General features: G+C 37.8%; 3 protein-coding genes across 9 annotated transcripts; 1 reads left to right on the forward strand and 2 right to left on the reverse strand.

Moving 5' to 3' along the window:
* The first annotated feature begins 3,830 nt into the window (after window positions 1–3,830).
* On the forward strand, window positions 3,831–8,844 carry LOC122018394. Of its 4 annotated transcripts, none has more exons than XM_042575781.1 (11): window positions 3,831–4,053; window positions 4,339–4,423; window positions 4,679–4,893; window positions 6,532–6,614; window positions 7,491–7,536; window positions 7,610–7,666; window positions 7,786–7,840; window positions 7,922–8,025; window positions 8,090–8,153; window positions 8,237–8,370; window positions 8,493–8,844. In XM_042575781.1, exons 1-11 carry the CDS (start codon window positions 3,976–3,978, stop codon window positions 8,670–8,672), a joined length of 1,101 nt encoding a protein of 366 aa, XP_042431715.1. In that variant the 5' UTR covers window positions 3,831–3,975; the 3' UTR covers window positions 8,673–8,844. The 4 variants fall into 4 exon arrangements, with proteins under 4 accessions (XP_042431715.1, XP_042431716.1, XP_042431717.1 ...); XM_042575782.1 differs by having other exon boundaries at window positions 8,243–8,370; XM_042575783.1 differs by having other exon boundaries at window positions 4,709–4,893.
* A 1,146-nt stretch (window positions 8,845–9,990) lies between these two features.
* Window positions 9,991–14,766, reverse strand: LOC122018440 (probable ADP-ribosylation factor GTPase-activating protein AGD6). The gene is made up of 3 exons (XM_042575785.1): window positions 13,749–14,766; window positions 11,463–11,552; window positions 9,991–10,666 (listed from the first exon to the last, which is right to left on the reverse strand). Exons 1-3 carry the CDS (start codon window positions 14,568–14,570, stop codon window positions 10,199–10,201), a joined length of 1,380 nt encoding a protein of 459 aa, XP_042431719.1. The 5' UTR covers window positions 14,571–14,766; the 3' UTR covers window positions 9,991–10,198.
* Window positions 14,767–15,274: 508 nt separating this feature from the next.
* LOC122018456 lies at window positions 15,275–18,800 on the reverse strand. 4 transcript variants are annotated; one of them, XM_042575786.1, is made up of 5 exons: window positions 18,283–18,800; window positions 17,791–17,875; window positions 16,501–17,044; window positions 15,713–15,984; window positions 15,275–15,629 (listed from the first exon to the last, which is right to left on the reverse strand). In XM_042575786.1, the coding sequence occupies exons 2-5, from the start codon at window positions 17,796–17,798 to the stop codon at window positions 15,464–15,466; spliced, it is 990 nt and encodes a 329-aa protein (XP_042431720.1). In that variant the 5' UTR covers window positions 17,799–17,875; window positions 18,283–18,800; the 3' UTR covers window positions 15,275–15,463. The 4 variants fall into 4 exon arrangements, with proteins under 4 accessions (XP_042431720.1, XP_042431727.1, XP_042431740.1 ...); XM_042575793.1 differs by having other exon boundaries at window positions 17,791–17,917; XM_042575806.1 differs by lacking the exon at window positions 17,791–17,875 and adding an exon at window positions 17,166–17,232 and having other exon boundaries at window positions 18,283–18,799.
* Between the last annotated feature and the right edge of the window lie 705 nt (window positions 18,801–19,505).

A 19,505-nucleotide genomic window follows, 5' to 3' on the forward strand; every position in this document is an offset into this window, starting at 1 on the left:
AACTCTCAAGTCAGAGACTCTCGTACTGATCAACCGGGTTTAAGTTATATTAGAGCCACGAGCTCTAGAAGTCAAGCGACGACTATAAACCCTCAAGTCAGAGACTCCCGTGTCGAACTGCAGAGTTTGAGTTATATTAGAGCCACGTGCTCTAGAAGTCGAGCGACGACTATAAACTCTCGAGTCAGAGACTCCCATGTCGATCGATCGGGTTTGAGTTATATTAGAGCCACGGGCTCTAGAAGTCGAGCGGCGAGTATAAATCCTCAAGTCAGAGACTCCCGTGCCAATCGGTCGAATTTGAGTTATATTTATATTAGAGCCACGGGCTCTAGAAGTCGAGCGGTGACTATAAACTCTTGAGTCAGAGACTCCCGTGTTGATCGACCGGGTTTGAGTTATATTAGAGTCACATGCTCTAGAAGTCGCACGACAACTATAAATCCATGTTTACGCCATCTCCACTAGTCTCGGACCAGCTTATTGATATATCTATCTCCCCCATTTGGGGTTGAGTCGTCTCCACTGGTTTTTGACCAGCATATCAGATTTCTTATCTCCCTTGTTTAGGGTCCAGTGGTCTTCACTGGTCTCAAACTAGCATATCGGATTTCTTATCTCCACCGTTCGAGGTTGAGGTATCTCCACGGGGCTCGGACTATAGCATCGCCACCAGTCTTGGATCGGAGTATCTTCGCTGGTCTCAGACCAAGGGTATCCCGCGGGTTTCATGCTCTCCGATCGCACGAGCCTCGCACGCGCTCTGGACACCAACATCATGCTTTTCGCTCTCGAGATCCTCTCCCACTCGGCATCATCCCGCTCGGTACTACTCAACTAACGGGCTTGCATTTTACGATCGCTTGGTCGGCATTCTCTGGGCTGCTTGGTTAGCACTTTTGTAGTCGCCTGATCCTTATCGCTCAACCGTCTGCTTAGCCACTTGCTTGTATCATCCGACATCTTTATGGTCACCTGGTTGGCATTTTACAATCACCCGGTCGATAATTTTCGATTGCTTGGTTACGGTCATTCGGTCGACATTCTTCGGTTGCCTGGTCGTCGTTTTACGATCATTCAATCGACATTCTCTCAGTCGCCTGCTCGATATTCTCTCAAGATCCGCTCCAGGTCGGTGTGCTCTCGGTCGGCACTTCTTGTCGGTACGATTTGCATTCATTCGACACCACTCGGTTGTTCGTTTTGTCACATTCGGGTTATCGGTTGGCATTTTCTCGATCGAGCGCTCGGAACAGCTCGTCCGTCGTCTTTCCACCCGCTCGACCTCCTCCCAATTGTCATGTTGCATTCTCCCGACCATCTGCTCGATATCACTTGGTCTCCCTCGGCATTCGATCGATCGCTTATTTGGTATGCTCTTGGCACTATGTTTCGTCACTCGGTCGACACTTGTTTTTCTCGCCACTCTACCAGACTCTCGCCGATTCGATCGGCACTTGCCTCACCTTATGTTTCAATGATGCAAGCTTGACGTCACACGACTAACCCAGCGATCTTACTTTATACTCGGGAGTGATTCAGCCTTTGCGATGGACTACCTAGTCAGTCAGATTCGCCTACTTCGACTAGACTTGAAGGGGAGGCTTGTGATGTGGAGATGAATAAGAGTCATGTGGAGAAGGGAGATTTTTTCCCCTTCCTCCCTCCAAGAGGAATACTTTGTAGACTTCTCTTCCTCCTTTAATAGAGAAGACCTCTTAGACTTTTCTTTCCCTTCCCCCTTAATGACATCCTTCAATGGGATGCAACTCTTAGCCTTCCCTCAAAGAGGCACACCCCTTGGCTAGTGCCCTCTATATAAAGGTTAGGGAAGAGGAGAAATGAGAGGGAGAAAAAAAAAAGGGAGGACTGTTCATTCTATTATATTCTAGTTTTTGACTCACGAGCCGTCTCCGACCCATGAGTCGTCTTTGGCTTCCTCACAGCATCCAGCGGCCGACGCTACTCGCAGTCGGTCGACGCTCGTAGCCGACTGTACATGCCCGATGACGATCTAGCATTCACTCCTTTGATATAGCCTATCTCCGACCTTTGAGCTACTATTCTGTTCCGGCCATCGAGTCGTTGTCATATTCCGGCGTTTGAGCTATTGTTGTATTCAGGCATGCAAGCCGTTGTCATATTATGGCGATCCAGACCGCATCCAGCTTTGTGCCGACAGATCCCTGTCGCATTCGACTCCATGTCATCAGGTTTGGCTTTGTGCCATTAGATCCGGCTCCTCCGGCTCACATTCATTTACTCTTCTGGATCACGATGACTCGATCAGTATCGTAGCTAACTCACTAATCCATCCGAGGGCGCCCCTGGGCCAGAGTATGTCACTGTACTTATTCTTTATTCATTTCATTATTCTACCATTAGTCTATTCCTTATATATTCGTGGGATCTGCCTCGAGCATCAGGGTGCCAAGGATCGGGGAATCCCGGGCCTTGTCTGTAGATAGCGTTGATCAGAGATTTTATGACGACTAAGTCAACATAGAAGACAACTCATCACACTCCCCCTCTGGGTCATGGCGACTTGGTTAGCGTTCCAGCCACATCATTTCGACAGTTCCGTCTTCTCAGATTCCCGACAAGATTATATATATACACACGAGCCGAGTTCGAACTAAGCTTATTTAATTTTTTAAAGGAGTCATTTTCGAACTGAGTTCGAATTAAGCTCATTTAACTTTTAAACAAGTCATTTTGAACCGAGCTTGACAAGTCATTTTAAACTGATCTCAAGCTGTTCACGAACTATTTAATTTTATTATGAGTCGAACTTGAACTTAAGAATTAAAACTTCAATTGAACTCGGGCCGAACTCGAGCTTAGGTAAAATGAACTAAGCTTGATCTCGAGCCTCCTACTGTTCGGATCGGCTCGATTGAATTACACTCCTAAGTATGACATTGTATGTTGCACAATGTGTAAAAATTATTCACTATGATAATATAATTAAAGACGTTAAATCCTTAGTGTTTTAAGATTAAAATAAAAACGCAAGGAAGTTGCCAAATTAGTAATCTAATTGTCAGTTTATTTACATTTGTGACATAAATTTTATTTTCTTGTGAAATCGTATTTTATATAGTTATTAATTATGGCATGTATAGATAACTTATGATAATGAACATGGACAATAAATATTTGTACTATTAACAAAGTGTTGTATTTGGGTTCTTTAAATATTATTCATTTAATGAAAATTTTGATTTAAATCTATGAATTTAGGAAAATTCGTCAAAAAACAAAACTCTTTGGCAGGTCATATTTGCTAATGCAGACAAGTTTAAGGACCGACTAGTAACATTCCTCCTTTTCAATTTCGTCAGAAGACTCAGAACGCTACCCGCGAGCTGAGCTGTCAACGTCCGGGGCGCACTTAGTGGCCCTGCGAACCATGAGGGTCGGTCGGTCGGCCGGCCCGCGATGTAGCCTGACAGCGCCGCGTCCGTCGCGGGTGCTTAATCGTACGTACGTCGGACTGAAGAGTGCCGCCTGGTCCGGGACCACCCAACCGACGGCCGAGATGCACTGAGAGAACCACTCCCTCCCCTATCCTCTCCTTTCTTTTTCCTGTCTCCTGTCGTTGCCAGTCGGAGGACCACCTCATCGTCACCGTCCTAAAATGCTGACTAGATCCAAGATTAACTATTTTATTTTTCATTTTTTTTTAAAAAAATACGGTATATACGAAATGCACCAAGAAATTACAAGGAAATATAAATTCCTTTCACTATTTAAATTAATTATATTAAATTTTGGGTATTTTCCGTGGGCATTTGGAAACGGGAAAGATATATATACACGTCAGCTTCCGTTGCATCGAGATGTTGAGGGAGACTAAAAGCCGAAGAAGTCGGTGGTTTTCCCATCCATCCAAATCGAGGTTATTGAGATCGGAATGAGAATTAGCGATCGCTTCGCATCGCAAGATTCTTTCGTGCTCGCGCGATCGGGAGGATGGAGCAACCTCAAGCGGATCGGAGAGAGACTTACCTCGCCGCGCTCACTCTGGAGATCCAGAAGAAGCTCCAAAAGGTTTTTTTTTCCCTCTTTCCCGTTCATTCGATCGGGCAGCTCACAGTTTATTTGCTTAAGAGGATTTAGTGTTCGAGCCTTCGGGGTATGTTTTAATCTGATTAACGACTTTCCCCGATTCTCGGACGTTGAGCTTTGCGCGGTAGCAGTTCTTTTTGTGAAGCCCCAAGTGGATAACTTGTTTCTTTTCCTTGTCGGAAATCGATGAAAATGACTTTCTTTTAGCAATAGGTAGGGCAATGTGTTTTCTGCTTTTCCTCCTCGTTATTTTCTGTGTTATGGCAGGCCTTGAACATGCCAGTGCAGCGGCCGAGACTGCTCGAAGTATTGTTTGCCGATGTGGCTTTGGAAGTCAAAGATGAGGCTCGAGGTGCTACTTTATTTATGTGATCATTTTTCGTGATTGCATTTATGGATAATATGTTAGAGGTTGCACAACGCGGTTGCCTATTTTGACAACAAAACATAGTTGGGTTGCATAATTTCTGGGTTTCTGCGTGTGCGATATGCTGGAGTTTATAAAACATAAACAAATCGTATGGTATTTATAATTTTTTTTCTTGCAAAAAGACTGACAACAATTCTGAGGAAGATTCTACTTTATATGTTGCGTGATTCTTCTTAGATTCTACTTTACGTACAATGTACTTAGCAGAGATAATATTGAACAAGGAGGAAGATGAAATCACCAAAACTGAGCAGAGCCTGTGTTTCTATGATCTTCTTGCTGATTACTATGTTCAAGCTCCCCAGGCCGGAAATAGTATTGTTGATTTAATTGTTCAACTCTGGAGCCAGTACTTTGTGTCACATATATTTGCTCTCCTATTCCACAAATGGGTAAGTTTTGCATTGCAGTAAATTTTATCTATTATATATATAAACATGACATTTCTATCTATTATATGATTACTCAAGATGGTGCGTTACTGCATTTCATACTGTGAGATAACCACATGATTTTGCATGTGGTGCACAAAACATAGCCATATATGCTATAAAAGAAAATATGGAAAGAACCAAATCCTGTCTATGAAAGAACCATAGCCATATATGCTATAACCTATTTCTTGTTTAGTGTTAATCCCCAACATGAGTTCTCTTGTACCTGTTTTGATAGTCATACATCTTGGTTCTTAAATTAACAAGAGAAATATGAACGATTTTGTAAATATCTATGAATGGGGAATGTAATGTTTTACCCCAAGCTGATCCATAAACTAACCCAAGCTGGAGAAGTATCCGGTTCCAATTTTTTCCAGTTGAGCCGGCAGCCCATTCCAGTTTTTATGGCTATGTCTATAACACAAAATATGCTGAGTTCTTCATTTAAACTAGATATAGTCATATAACACAGCCTGCATAGGTAATTGGAAATTGGTTCGTTGTACCATACTAACATGTATCTGGTATTCTCCATGCTTACAGAAATCGATATGTATTCGACTATGATATATAATAATAAATTCTTTGTAAAATGTTTTAAATTAAACAATACTATGACTTGCAATTATTGAAATATGTATTCAACATGTATCCTATTTTCTAATCTTTAATAAGTGTGCACCCAATCTCTGTTTGTATATACTATTAGTAGATTAGTATAGGGACTACAATTAATCCATATTTCCTATGGAGGAAACAACAGCTAGCAAACAAATGAGGTCAGAAAAAAAAACTATTGAGAAGGTTGGAATAATTTTTCTCTAGTTGCATTTTTTAGAAGGAAAGAAACTAGGAGAAATTTCCTTTTGCACTGTTTCTTTGGAGGGAAGGAAAGAGAGGGAAATTAAAAGTTCTAAAATTGATGTGCTAATTGTTTTTTTTTAAAAAGAGAGAATATATTAAAATATTTTGACGTTGATGGATTTGTGTTGTACAGTGAAGTTTCTACTCAATTCTACCTAAGGGAACAGAGGGAAAGGGAGCTGGAGAATTCTTTCCCTAGCTTAGTATTCTTCCTTAGGTGTCTCTTGCCAAGGGAATGCACCCTTAAGGGCTGAAAATCAACCCTTATTAGCATTTTCATTATGGCATGAAAGCACACCATATAGGTGGACTTTAAGCAGTTATGGAGACATCGGACATGGTACATCACTTCAGAAAATGATGCAAATTCCTAAAACCAGTTTTTTCTTAATACGAATTTTGATATGACAACACCAAAGATTGCCTAGGCAACTTCCCATGCTTTCGGAATGTTATCTTTTTTTGAGGAACTGGTTAAGAGGCATGGAATGATACAAGGAAAAACATGAGAGCAACGCCTATAGATAATATATCTACATGATTCATCCTTCTTGTAATGTATTTACCTAAATTAAAGACAGAATTAAATTGATGAAACATGCTATGAATGTGCAAAGAGACAATCTCAGAGAGTACTCTTATAATGTGTTTCAAGTATCTTATTTATCATTCTCATTATCTTTGTAAATAAGGGTGTTGTTACTGGATAGTATGATTTCTGCTTTGCAGTTATTCGAAGTTTCAGTTGAAAACACTGAAGTTTTGTTACGATATGCATCTGCCCTTGTCCAAGGTTCTTCTAATATTTTCTGGTACGTTAGAAATTTTTTTATGGACCTATCTTGTTCAAGGTTCTACCAACATTTTATATCACGTTAGATTTTTGTTGTTGTTGTTAAATTGATTCGATGAATGTCGTGCTGGATTAACATCAGCACCGCCAGAAGATCATTAGTCCTGCCAATTTGGCTGTTTTCTTCGATGTCACAAAAAAAATCACAATGTCAACGGTTTGAAACAATAATAAATAGTGAAAAAAAGGAAATAAAAAAGGAAATGAAGAAAAGACTAAAATGCTGTTAAATGATGATGATAGAAGAGTGTGACTCAAGGATCAATCAAGTTGCATGATTACAAGAGCCTCTTGACAATGTCGTCTCAGTGAGAATCCCTCTTTAATAGAAGAACAAATAGCATGTTGGCCATATGCTCCATAAACAGATCATAGATGCCAAGATTAACCTTTGTGGACCATCCTAGGGAGCAATTAACAAAAAACTTGGTGAGTAGTTTTTGAGTCGGATAATAAATTCAATGATAAGATCACCTAAACACATACTAATTAGTGTTGAGTTGTTAAACTAGTAGAGATCAACATTGCATCTTCATTCCTTGACCGAAAAAGAAAAGTTCAGCTTCATTCAAATATACACCAATGCTTTATTCTGAACATTATCTTTGGATCTGGTAGGTGAGTACATGTACTATTCCTCAGAATTACATGAAAATTTGATGTGCAAGATAAATTAGTTGCATATAGTTCCTGCGCCTTGTTTGGTTTGCTATATTGCAATCGTTCAATAATGTGAACCATGCAAATGGCCAGAAGAAACAATCATGATTCTTCAACTTTTATACTTTCCTCTCTTCTTTTTTCTTAAGATTTTCTTTGTTACATCCACCATCAGGATTGATATTCAGACAAATAGGAGGAGATTTTTATCCTTGTTCAGGGTAAGATACACCTGGTTCACTTCCTATGATCTAGTAGTGTATTGCGAAGCTTACCTTGAGCTTCATTTTTCAGTTTCTCTTTGAGAAGGTTGCCATTGTACCACATGAAAGAAATAAGATAGCAGTGCAGGTTTTTTCTTTGCTTTCGAATATACTATATTGGTTACCGCTTCCATCTATTTTTTCTGAAATATCTTGATACTTAAGTTTTACTCTGTTCTTATATGTGAGCATAATATTCTTTTATAGGCCCGTCGAGACCTCTATCTTCTTCTCTCGAGATTCTTATTCTTCTACAATTTAGGTGCAAGTTCTATCACATTATTCTATCCCCCTTAACAGTAGCTTAACGTCCGTAATCTTAATGCGATTTTAGAACCTACAGATGATGATATGCTAGAAACTTTTATAAAACACTTTCCTGCCTTCCCAAATGCCTTTCTGATTGGAGGTCCAGCAGATGTTTTCGTAATTGAGATCACAGATCAGGTTAGTTTTCTACAACAATATCATCATTAACTGCTGCATTATCAATGCCCCCGTACTATTCCAGCTTCAGAAGTTAAAAGTGGAGCCAGTCGTTCTACATTATATCTCTCGAATGAGTACTCTTCAAGGTTAGATACATATTCTAACAATTGCAGATGACTCTAATCTTCATTTTCATTCATGGTACATGATTCTGTTAAAAATTTTAAAGGACTAGAGTTGAGAATGACTACGAGTACACGGCTAAAGGCTTGCCTTTACAGCTTTACTTCACCCGGAGGCCCAATGTATCCAACAAGAGCCGTACGACATGCAGCCTGGGAAACGTTGGATCTTCTCTTCCCGGTGACTAATCTTGTGTTCATAATCGTTTGACTGAATATATAGAAATAAATATATAAATAAAAGACTTGTGTTTGAATACTTGACCCTGCCTGATTGTTTCTGAATGTTTCATGTTTGCACAGGTTGGTCGATATCCGCGGCATGTGATAAGCCTGTTCTTCCGGTTGCTGTATCCATGGTGTTGGCCTTCTTCTTGTTGGAACTTCATTAAGACTTGCATTAGGGCTTTTTTTTGCTACTTCATCAACAAAATTATTGCAAGTTGGGAGAAAATGAGGAGACCGGATACAAAGAGTTCCTAGGCTCTACACTGCCACGTATAAATGTTTTCCGCTGTGTTTTTTTTTTTTTTTTTGATTTTCCCACTTAATGTTCATCGCGAATTACAATCAATTTTCATTGAGGTGCGGTGGCTGTTAAATAATTATAAAAAAAACACACTATTTTTTTTATGTGACACTCAATTAAATTTTTTAGAATTTTGTCTTTTTTATTATATTATATAATTTATTTAATTTTATTAACAACTAATTTTTTTGTTTGGGTCGGATTGAAATGAGAATGTTATAAAAAATTATAATCCAGTATGAAATTAAATTAAGAGGGTGTTTGACTAAGCTTATAAACTCTCTAAAATAGCATATAAGTTATTTTGGAGTTTATAAGTTCTTCAAATTTGTTTGATAAATTATTTTTCAAATAGTTTATAAGCGGTTAAAATAAGTTATTTTGAAGTTTATAAGTTGTTTTTAAACAAATATGGAAGATTCTATTTTTTAAAAAAAAAATTAATAATTTTTTTTCTAAAATATCCTTATATAATGTCACAAATCCTTATCTTATCTTTCATAAATTTTTATAAATTTAATATCTTTCTATCTTCACCGACTTCTCTTCTTGCGCTGTGTCATTTTTTCTGTCAATTTTTCTTTCCAATTTTTTCTCTAAGTGCATAAATTCGTCCAAAATCTTTTATTAATAAAAAATCTAAAACCCTCTATTAATAATATTATATATTTTTTTTATAATTTTATTAATAAAAAGATCTTATAATACTAAACACATTAATACATTTAAGTTGATTGTAATAAGTTCCAAATAAAATCAAACAATTTATTTTTAAAATAAAACCTAATAATTTATAAACTTCCAAATAACTTATAAAGTATATGATAAGTTTAACCAAACACCCTCTAAATTAAAAAACTATAAATCTGAATCCGAATAAATGATTTTATTCTTTTATTTTTCTTATTTTAAAAAAAACTATATTAATAAAATAAATAATTTTAAAAATGAAAATAAAAAGATAAATCATTTATCTTTCCCTCCAAATAGTCTCCAAACAATTTAGTCCGAAAAATTTTGGATCCAACCCGATATGACCGAATAATATTTTTCGAATAGGATTCGGATCCAAACATTGAATTAACTTTCTGCATAGGATTATCTATGCTATTTTATTCAATTCAACTCTATCAATAAGAAGAAAAAAAAAGCCGCAAAATTTTAGCTCCAAACATTCCCAACTAAAAAACAAACTTCAAGTCTATAATTGAACCTGCTATTTAGAGCCAAAAGATGTCAACTAGGAGAATTCATTATCGGGAATCAGACAAATATGTCAATAAATAATGCTATAAACTTATCCGGGGATAGTAGTTGTCTGTCAGAGTTGCAGAAAAATACAAAAGACAGTTTATCTAAAAAACCAAAATTACGAGGATACAACTTCCAAACTGTCACCAATATAAACTTCCATGGACACATCATTGAAACATAACAATAGAAAAAAGCTATATGAAAATAACAGACCCAGTGATCAACTTCACATAAAACCACCCTCGGTCCAAGTCGATTTTCCATTTTGATGCACACCCTTATTTGGTAAGCTATGCTTGTAGCTATCGTAGCCATCGTCGTCTTTCACGTCATCCCAACCTGCCCAACTTTCGCTATTCTGAGTGCTGCCCTTCCTTGGCTCTTCCTTCCTGTCACTCTCACCCCAGTCATCCCAAGAGCTATAGGAACTGGACTGTTTGGTTGAATTCCCCGTAGGTTTGTTCCAAGACTTGTCCTGACCAAATTCTTGATAGTAACCATTTTGCTCGCTTTCTTTTTGTGGCAAGTTCTCTTTCCAGCTGCTGCCTTCTGTAGTGTACTGTTCTACTTTTTGTGTAGCCATTGCCATGACTCCTCTCATGATTCCCCATGTCTTCTGCCCAATTTCAGTGGTTTTGTTGGTTACCACATTCACAGTTTCGTTGACCTTCTGATCATACCCTGACTCCCTCATCTGTATTATCAAAGAAAGAAAAATCCTTTTACTCTTGATAAGGATGAGATCATCTGAAGGAAGCAAAAGAAAAACTAAGAAATAGCACAAAGAACATTCTCTGGCAGAAGAATAAATGAATGCCTAAATAGGTAGTTAGTTGCATTTTAATGAACAGCAATTTTGATTCAATATGCCATGGGATACTAAGATGTCCTCAAGCTACATGAAAATTGATAGGACAAAGTAATATTGACAAATAAGCCAAGTTTGAAAAGCAGAAGTCCCACAGAAGACTTTTATCCATTTTATAATTCAACTTTGATGCAGTCAGTAGAAGTTAATACAGTTTATCAATCTGTATTCAGTAGTATAATACAAACTGGGTTCTTAATTCTGCTTATGAATCAGACAAAACACGTTCTTCTTAATGGATAACACAAATTTCTTTTTTTTCTTAGATTACCTCTCTTCCCTCTTATTTTTTCCTCTTCCCTTTCTCATCTTCACCATCATCTATACTAAATCCACCACTTTGTCATATGCAAAATTAAGGAATTGAATATTACATTATCAACAAGGAAGATTAATTACAGATATATGTCATTTGACATGAAGCATCAAACTCCTGAGATTGCATGCAGAACAAGGTAAGTTTTCAACCACAGATAAGGAGGCATTAAATATGATTTTGGCAAAACATTATAAAATCTAAATGTCATTCATAAATATTTGCTCTGTGTCTGAAATAAAGCTAACATTGAAAAATATAGTATTTCAAAAGCCAGTAACATTTTCAAAAAACAATAGACACTACCTTATATGTCAGCTCCTTAGTACTAGCTTGGACAACATTAGCAGCAGACTGTGCAGCAGAGCTTGCAACCAAAGATAGCCGGCCAAGACCCTAGCAAAATGCAAAATAGATTATTTCTTTCAGTTAATTACATCATAGCCTAGAAAATGAAATTATGATGCTGAAGATGGCAACTGCATATATGGACTACAATATCAATTGTTCAAAACACTAGGCAACTACAAGAACCTCACAGCCAACTAAATGCATGTTCAGTATATAACTATAAAACCATACAAGGAAAACTATAAAACTAAATGAGCAACATTTTTTATGATTAAAAGTTAAAACCATGGAAATATAGACAGTATATCCTGGGAAGGAGAATAGATTATTATGAAATTCAAGCCTTCAAGGAAGTGGAACCCATAGTGGAAGTGCACAGAAATTATAGAAAAATAGAATAACTAAAGAGAGAATCTCAATGATTAGGGGTAACAATTTGCAATTAAAATAAAGTGAAGAAAATCTATAACTGAGTAGGCTCAATAAGAAATTGGGCCTCTTGTTATATATGTTATAGTATGTTATACAATTAAATTTAAATATCTCTGAGTAATTTCACATGGTTTATCACAGATGGATTATTGCATGAGAATCTTGTAATTTTTGTTCATGTTAAAGTATCCTTTCTAGCTAATCACAAGCCCAGAAAGAGGCAGACATGGTAGCAAAAAATAACCAACATTTAGCGAGAATTTTAACAAAAATATGAAAATGAATGTATCAACATCAAGCAATCCTTGCAATGGTCGCTTTTCTAAGGTTGTCTAAAAATACACAGAAAAAAAAGGACATTGTAAAGCATAGTTCTGATTTGTCCAGCAGATAGGCACGCGCACACATGCATGTGCACACAAATATGATGATTGAAATAAGTAAACTTGTCCTGATCTTTTGTGATGTTGTACATCCCTTAGTCAAAAAAGGAATTTTATAAGACCATAGGACGACTTGTCAAACTTTTACAAAAACTGATCTTTGAAATAAATGGATATGTAAGATTATCATAAAAGGTAAAATAAAAAATAGTATTATCCAAGAGCATTTAGGTATAACTGTAAATGAATTGAGATGGTAAGAACATTTTCATAGATGACAAATAGATCAAAACTAGACAAATTGTATTGTTTAGAGTGGAAAGTGTAAATATTGAGTGAGATTAAAGAAACCTAGTTAATGTAATAAAAATTATTTAATTGATTAGAATATGACTAGTAATATAGCCTTGTGTAAGTTCAATGGATGATCAAATTCATGTGGCCGGCCCATGATAGTTGGAGCAAACAAAAATACACATATATACATTTCACATAATTTATATTATAGATTAGATGGTCCTGTGGCACAGAAGGCTTACTTCAAGGTTAATGAGGTCTTAGAATTAAAAACAGTTTCCTTAGTTGGTAACTTCGTGCAACCATCATTGGTTGGGCTTCACATGTTGATTAAGGACTTGCAACCTTGATGAGACACTCTCAAATGGTGGAATTTGAGTAGATGCATATTAGTAGAGAAATCCCATAGAGTAGATTATTTGAGTAACTTTCAAGGTTTCTTAACATAAATCTTACTGTTTTAACAAACATCAGTTTTGTCATAAAATTTTGATGCTAATGATTCACAGTTTCATGAAAGTTCTTAAGGAAGCAAACAGGATAAAAGATCACTGATTAAATAATTTGTAATCACAGCACAATGTGCTGAAGGGGGATTTTAACAGATATAACTATACCAGGATATATTTTCAAGAACCACTAACATTTAACCTTTTAATTAAACATCAATAACATATATAATACCGTGAACAACTTAAGGCATAGAGGATAGTTAAGCAAGAATGAGGAAGATGTTTTATTAATCATATGCCTGTAAATTATTTAAAGATATCGTGTATAGTAATAAGGATATCATGCTTGAAATTATTTGTGAACTCCTATTAGTAAAAACATGAATGTCTCTTGATTTTAAGAACCTGTGTCTATCTTGATGATGGCATTTGTAGTAGAAGTATCATGAAGGAACACCATAAAATAAAATAAAATTAAAATTAAAATTAAAATTAAAATAAAATAAAATAAAATAAAAAGGTGAGTGACTTGGATCTCCAAATCTTAACTTTCATATCAGAAACAACTTCATGATCAGAACAAACCGGTAAGTGAGATCACAAAGTTGGGGTAGTAGATACGTTCATGATAAGCCAAGTAAAATGCACAAACAAGTATTCAATGACTTGTTCATCACCTGAGAAACCACGGAAACTGTATCTCGAAGCACATCACCCTGCGAATTATTGCTCTGGGAAGGAGGCGGTGTAGACCCGAATCCAATGTATTTGCCACCCTGGGATGGTGGGATCCCTTGAGGACGAGATTCATTTTCAGCCATCTTCCTCGAGAAAAAGCTCTCCTTGTTAGCCGCGGACGCCTCGAGTTGTGCCCTGGTGTACATATCCTCCGTCGATCTAGATCGGGGTGGCTGCTGCGTCCCTCCAAATCCTCTGCCACCACCAGACCTAACATCACCGGACGATTGATTCCTCCTCATATCAGAAAAGGATGAGGACTGGTAATTATCGTTATCCCAACTATCCCAGTCACTATTACTTGAGAAATTGCCATCTTTCCGAGCACTCGATCCCGACGGTGGCTTTTTTGACTTGGAATCCAGCGATTCCTGGACGACAGGCGGATCCTGCCAGGATCGGCCTTCGGCGAGGGCCTGGATGCGGTCGCGGTAGACAGATGCCGCCCGTGTATTATACTTGGCCACGATATCCGTCTCCTTGAGGACGCCATAGCGAGCGAGGAAAGCGTTAAGGCGGTCGTTACCACCAGACTCCATTTTCTTAAGCTGGACCTCGGACCAGGAGTCCATGGTGACAGATCGGACGAAGCTGATGTGCACGCCAAGGCCGCGGTGCTTGCCGGAGCACTCAAGGCACATGAAGATCCCGTAAGATACGGAAGCCCACTGTGGATTCTTTTGAGCACAATCGACGCACGTCTTGTTGCCCGGCTGCGATTGGAGGTCACGCAGGCGTCGGTTGGCGGATGTGGCTGCCATTTCTGCGGCGTCCTCGATTCCGGACGGATCCCGATACCGCGACGAAGGAGAGTTGGATCGGAAGGAGAACGGCGGAAATGGATCGAAGAGGAGAAGAGACGAGAAGCCTCGAGGGGATCGCTGAGTCTCTCCTTCCCCCTCTCTCCTTCCGTTTCCTGCTCTAAAAACCGAAGATCACGATTTGGGCATCGCCGACGCCGTATATAAGGAAAGATTCGTTTGCCTGGATAAAATTAATTTAATTGTTTACGTTCCATATATATATAATAAAATATATTTTTATAATGTAAATTAAATTAAATTTGGCAAATTTCTTGTTTTTGATTTCGGCTTTCCTCAAATTGTAAACCAACTTTTTTTTAACCAGGTATATCTTATAATCCTATAGTAACAGACCAATCCCACATTTCCCTTACCATGTAATTTTTTTTTAAAAAAAAAACATTCAATAGTTTAGGTTGAAACAAGATGATCGAGTAGTTTAATTATTTTAAAAATATAAATGAATGTCAATAACCTATTAAGTAGTTGAAGAGTTATTTTAACAAATGAAGCACATGAGTTATCAAAAAATATATTGAGTTTACATATGTATAATTTGAGAATATTTTCAAACAGAGGTTAAATAACAAGGCAATCCGTAGTTCATGAGTGGTTACTGAACTTAAGCACATAGAACATCATTCAAAAACAAGACAGCTCGGTTGGTAGTTTCTGATGCATCCAATTACCAATTTACCATAGTATTTTCGTCTTCAATCCACAAAAATAGAACATCAAACGACGGTAGATTTTAGTCCTCGATCCACAAAATAGCACATCAAAACAACAAGAAACGTATCCGGCTTATTCATATACAAAGATGAGCAACGCCTAATTAAGATCAAGAGCAATCATGTAACCTCGGTTACAGATGATATATTGACTTTTGCAAGCGCCTCCGCCAAGAAGTTGCCTCCGCATTTTGAATCTTGGTTGTCGACTGCATACTCTGCACCTTCAGTGCTGGATTTGCCATACTCCTTCAACACTGATCTACTATTCCTAACAGTCTGCAATCTGAAGAAGGAAAAAAAATACAAGTTTCGATCTTAATGGAATAAATTCTGCATGGTAATTATGAAATTTAAACCAGAATAAACCTTGCGTTGAAGGATTCAGTCTTATAGCTGGTCAGGCTCCTATTTGCAGTTCTTCTATCATTGTTACTTCCTCGAGCTGACTTGGTCCTGTGCTTGTAATAATTTTTCCTTGCTTTGGGAAGTTGATGGTGATTCTTCTTCACAGTGTGTGATAGTAAGGTGCATGGTGGATCATAGACATCAGGAGCCCATTTCACATGTAACTTGAAGTTCGATGGTGAATCATGTTGTGCGCGACTTCCCTTCATGGCAGAAATAAGCTTTGGGAGCACCTGGAGTAGCAGTCCAATAAATGCATTAAGGAGAAGTATGAAATTTGCAAACATGAACGTATATCACACCCATATGGCCAATCCCGCTAAAGAAATTATAATCCAATGGAAGTAGAACCAATTCTTGCGAGTTGCAACTAACATGGTCCTATTTTCTATAAATAGGAGCAAATCATTTTTGTAGACATGAATCGGCTGCATTATGCAAAGAATGCAAATGTCTTTTTTGGAATAATACTAATTAAGGAAGTTCAATCCATATGAAAAATTATAACGAGCTTATTTTCATACTAAAATCTCTTTTTTATGGGCAAAAAAATTCATACGTTCAAAATAAAAAATTGTTTTTTTTACCTTTGACAATAAGCTAGCATATCCAAACAGCGTCTAGATGTTAGCATGTGATACTCAGAAAATAATAAATTTGTATGATCTTTCACAGGTAAATTTTCAGTATTACAATCCAAGTATCCAACCAAAGAATTTGAGACACAATTTAGAGTATCAGGAACTCACAGGAAGAGATATTGATCTTTCATATGTAGGATTAGACTTTGTCGAAGAACACTGATTTTCCAATTCAGTGCTTGGTAGGTCACAAGCACCCCCTATAGAAAGGTCACTGTCATCCGCCACCAGTGGCAAAGGAAATGTTGCAGATTTGGCCAAGGCCTTCTGTTTCTTCGCATTCCAGCCAGTAGGAAGACAAAAGTCTTGGTGAGTTTCTGTCTTCTTGGGTTCAAGTAAGTTCTCATCTGAAGTCAAATGGCTCAAATCACAAACAGATAACTGTCCTTGAGGATCATCAATTGACAGAACCAAAGCTTCAGTGTCATCAACCTCATGGGTAGCTATCTTGTTCTCATTACAGATAGAAGCAACATTTGAAACCCCTAGCTTTGTGGTCCTGGCAGTCTGATTATTATCCAAATGGACACAAGTTTCAATCATTACATGTGATTTCTCACAGCTGACACAGTATTCATGCATGCAGACCGTAGTTTCACATAGTGTATCTAAACAAGAGAAACTTCCCATGAAGCTGCTAGTGTACGAAGATCTGCCAAGGGTAAGCATCTTGCAATTGATTTCTCATACAATGAGCACTATTTTTGTTAATAAAGTCAGGCATTGAAATGAATTTTAACTCATCCTAGGCTATTGAGTAGACATGATAATACCGTAACAGAAGTTCCTGGTGCAAGACTTTGATGATGCACTTATCGTCAAATGTGTAGTTTAATAATACTGAAAAAGCTCAAACATGTTTAATCAAAAGGCATTGAAGCTACTGCATCCATTTCGTTTTAACAATTTTAAACCAATCCTGCATCACAAATGTCCTAAGATCTAGGCATATATGAAATGAACACGGTTATACTATACTATCACTAAATTAAACAAGCATGCCAGTGGTGTTACATATTTTTTTTTCTAAAAGAAAACAATACTAACATATCTATAAGATATATATTTGCTGGAATTTCAGAGTTAAGATAAACTAAAATCAGGCTTGAATAAATTAACATAACTGGTCGAGACAAGACATCTCCAGCATACACCTAATTGATTAAAAATCAGATGCTACAAAGTAAAAATATCTTAAAATTTATATGAATACATAAATTAGTTATATGGATCAAACCATGCCTAACCAAGAAAAAGCAAAATTGAGATGAAAGGTCATTATTCCCTTGTAAAGCTTTGGCATCCATACAATTTTTACTTAAATCAGATAGAACATTACATAGTGGATGATTAAACAAACAAAAGTAACAAACTACTCGATAAGAGCATGCAGTTTACCTTATCATCCAAAATACCAGATGTAAATCACACACAAAAAAGTGCTAAAGATCCTGATTGAGCTTGCCAAAAGTACATCTCATCTCTGTCATGAACAAATGACAATTCCATACTTTCTCACTTGGTTCTAGTATGAGCAAGCCAAAAATAATCATATTAATGAAGTAACTGTGAAGTAAAGCATATCCCTAGTTACAATATGCAAAAGCTTATTTATCTGGAAGCTGCCATAAGCCTCTCCTTGAATAAAGTCATTGTCTGGTTTTGACTCAAAAAGCAAAACATGTACTAGATTTTGTTGTTAAATGGTGCCCCAGCAGTCTGACACAGCAGCTACAATGAATTGGAAAAATCCAACAAAGGCTTGAAATTTAGCGGAAGGTAGAAGAAGCCAGTTGATCGTATAAGTTAAACAATAGCAAGGAGGGCACCGGACAGATCCGAAAAAGAAAGAAACTGTAACAACCATAAAGACGGTATATCATCAATTACCTCAGTCCGAAAAGACGCTAGACCGGATCAAACAAATCCCCAACACAGATATCGGCGCCGACGACCAACACAGGAAAAGATCGCAGAGTATTGGAGAAACCCCTAAGGTCGAAGGAGGGAAAAGGGAGAGAGATCGCGAACGAGTAGAGACAGGAAATGAAAAGGAGATCCAGGAAACCGCAACGACGGGATGGGACTGTATCACTGAGTCAGATTGCCGCGCCGACTCCATTTCTCGAGTTGTATGAGGCGATGGGAGCAAGAAGCACCGTCGAAGGAGGTAATCGATGGGATCATGGCGGCGCGTCGAGGAAGGCGCCCTCCGATCACCGAAGGCATGGTCGATGCCCGCGGAGGGAACGCAAGAACCCTGAGATCGAGATCAAAATAGCCCTTTTCCGATATTCTCCGATCTAAATTAGCCACTCCGATGGCGAGACGAAAAAGGCAAAGATCGAGACGAAGGCAATGGGCAGGCGAAAACTTCTCACATGGGAAAGAGAAAATCGTACTGCACCACCGGCAATGGGGGGTTTAGTGCCCATGTCACCGACACGTAGCGCTTCGGAAGAGGCCCGACCGATGGACACGCCAAAACCACATGCGATCTAATTCCAAGGGTATGACTCATGATTAATCATATTTTAATTGCTATTTTAAAAATAAATAACATATCGCACAGTTTGGCACAGGTTGTTTTATTTATTTTTTTTAAAAAAAAATCGATTATGTTTTCTGTAGAGAGCGGCTAGTTAGGGAGTGGCAATGGCAAAAGGCGAAACCCTCGCCCTCAGGGCCCCCGCCGCACCCTGCCCAGGGTCATCACGAGGGAGGTAAATCACGGTAGCTCGGTGGCAAGTACGCAGTGGGCCGAGACTTTTTGCACAGGGATAGGGAATAAATCCCCGTTGCCCTGCGGACTCGAACCCATGTTCTCAGTGGCAAACTTCCACGCCTTTACCAGCCGAGATAACCCCGTGAGGCGCGGCTAGTTAGGGAGTGGCTCTTCTGTTTAGGAGCCGCTCCTTGATTTTTTTTTTATTTTAATTTTTTTAAATAATAAAAGAGTAAGGGGACATTTGGTCCAACAGAATAGAGTGAAAATTAAGAATGAAAATTATTGATTATCATTGTTAATATTTGGATTATAGGAATAGGAATACAAATAAGGGAATGAATCCTTGAAATTGGGTAATAACTCATTCTCATGTACCTCCCCTTCA

Source organism: Zingiber officinale, chromosome 1A, assembly GCF_018446385.1.
Source record: "Zingiber officinale cultivar Zhangliang chromosome 1A, Zo_v1.1, whole genome shotgun sequence".
Lineage (NCBI taxonomy): Eukaryota > Viridiplantae > Streptophyta > Magnoliopsida > Zingiberales > Zingiberaceae > Zingiber > Zingiber officinale.

Coding starts and splice junctions, on each gene's coding strand:
- LOC122018394 (XM_042575781.1), top strand. CDS start 3,976: ATGGAGCAACCTCAAGCGGATCGGAGAGAGACTTACCTCGCCGCGCTC. Junction 7,537..7,609: donor GATTTTTATCCTTGTTCAGG/GTAAGATACACC, acceptor TTCATTTTTCAG/TTTCTCTTTGAGAAGGTTGC. Junction 8,154..8,236: donor TCGAATGAGTACTCTTCAAG/GTTAGATACATA, acceptor AAAATTTTAAAG/GACTAGAGTTGAGAATGACT.
- LOC122018440 (XM_042575785.1), bottom strand. CDS start 14,570: ATGGCAGCCACATCCGCCAACCGACGCCTGCGTGACCTCCAATCGCAG. Junction 11,553..13,748: donor CAGTTTCCGTGGTTTCTCAG/GTGATGAACAAG, acceptor GCATTTTGCTAG/GGTCTTGGCCGGCTATCTTT. Junction 10,667..11,462: donor CTAAGGAGCTGACATATAAG/GTAGTGTCTATT, acceptor TTGATAATACAG/ATGAGGGAGTCAGGGTATGA.
- LOC122018456 (XM_042575786.1), bottom strand. Junction 15,985..16,500: donor AAAGATCAATATCTCTTCCT/GTGAGTTCCTGA, acceptor CTGCTACTCCAG/GTGCTCCCAAAGCTTATTTC. Junction 15,630..15,712: donor ACTGAATCCTTCAACGCAAG/GTTTATTCTGGT, acceptor TTCCTTCTTCAG/ATTGCAGACTGTTAGGAATA.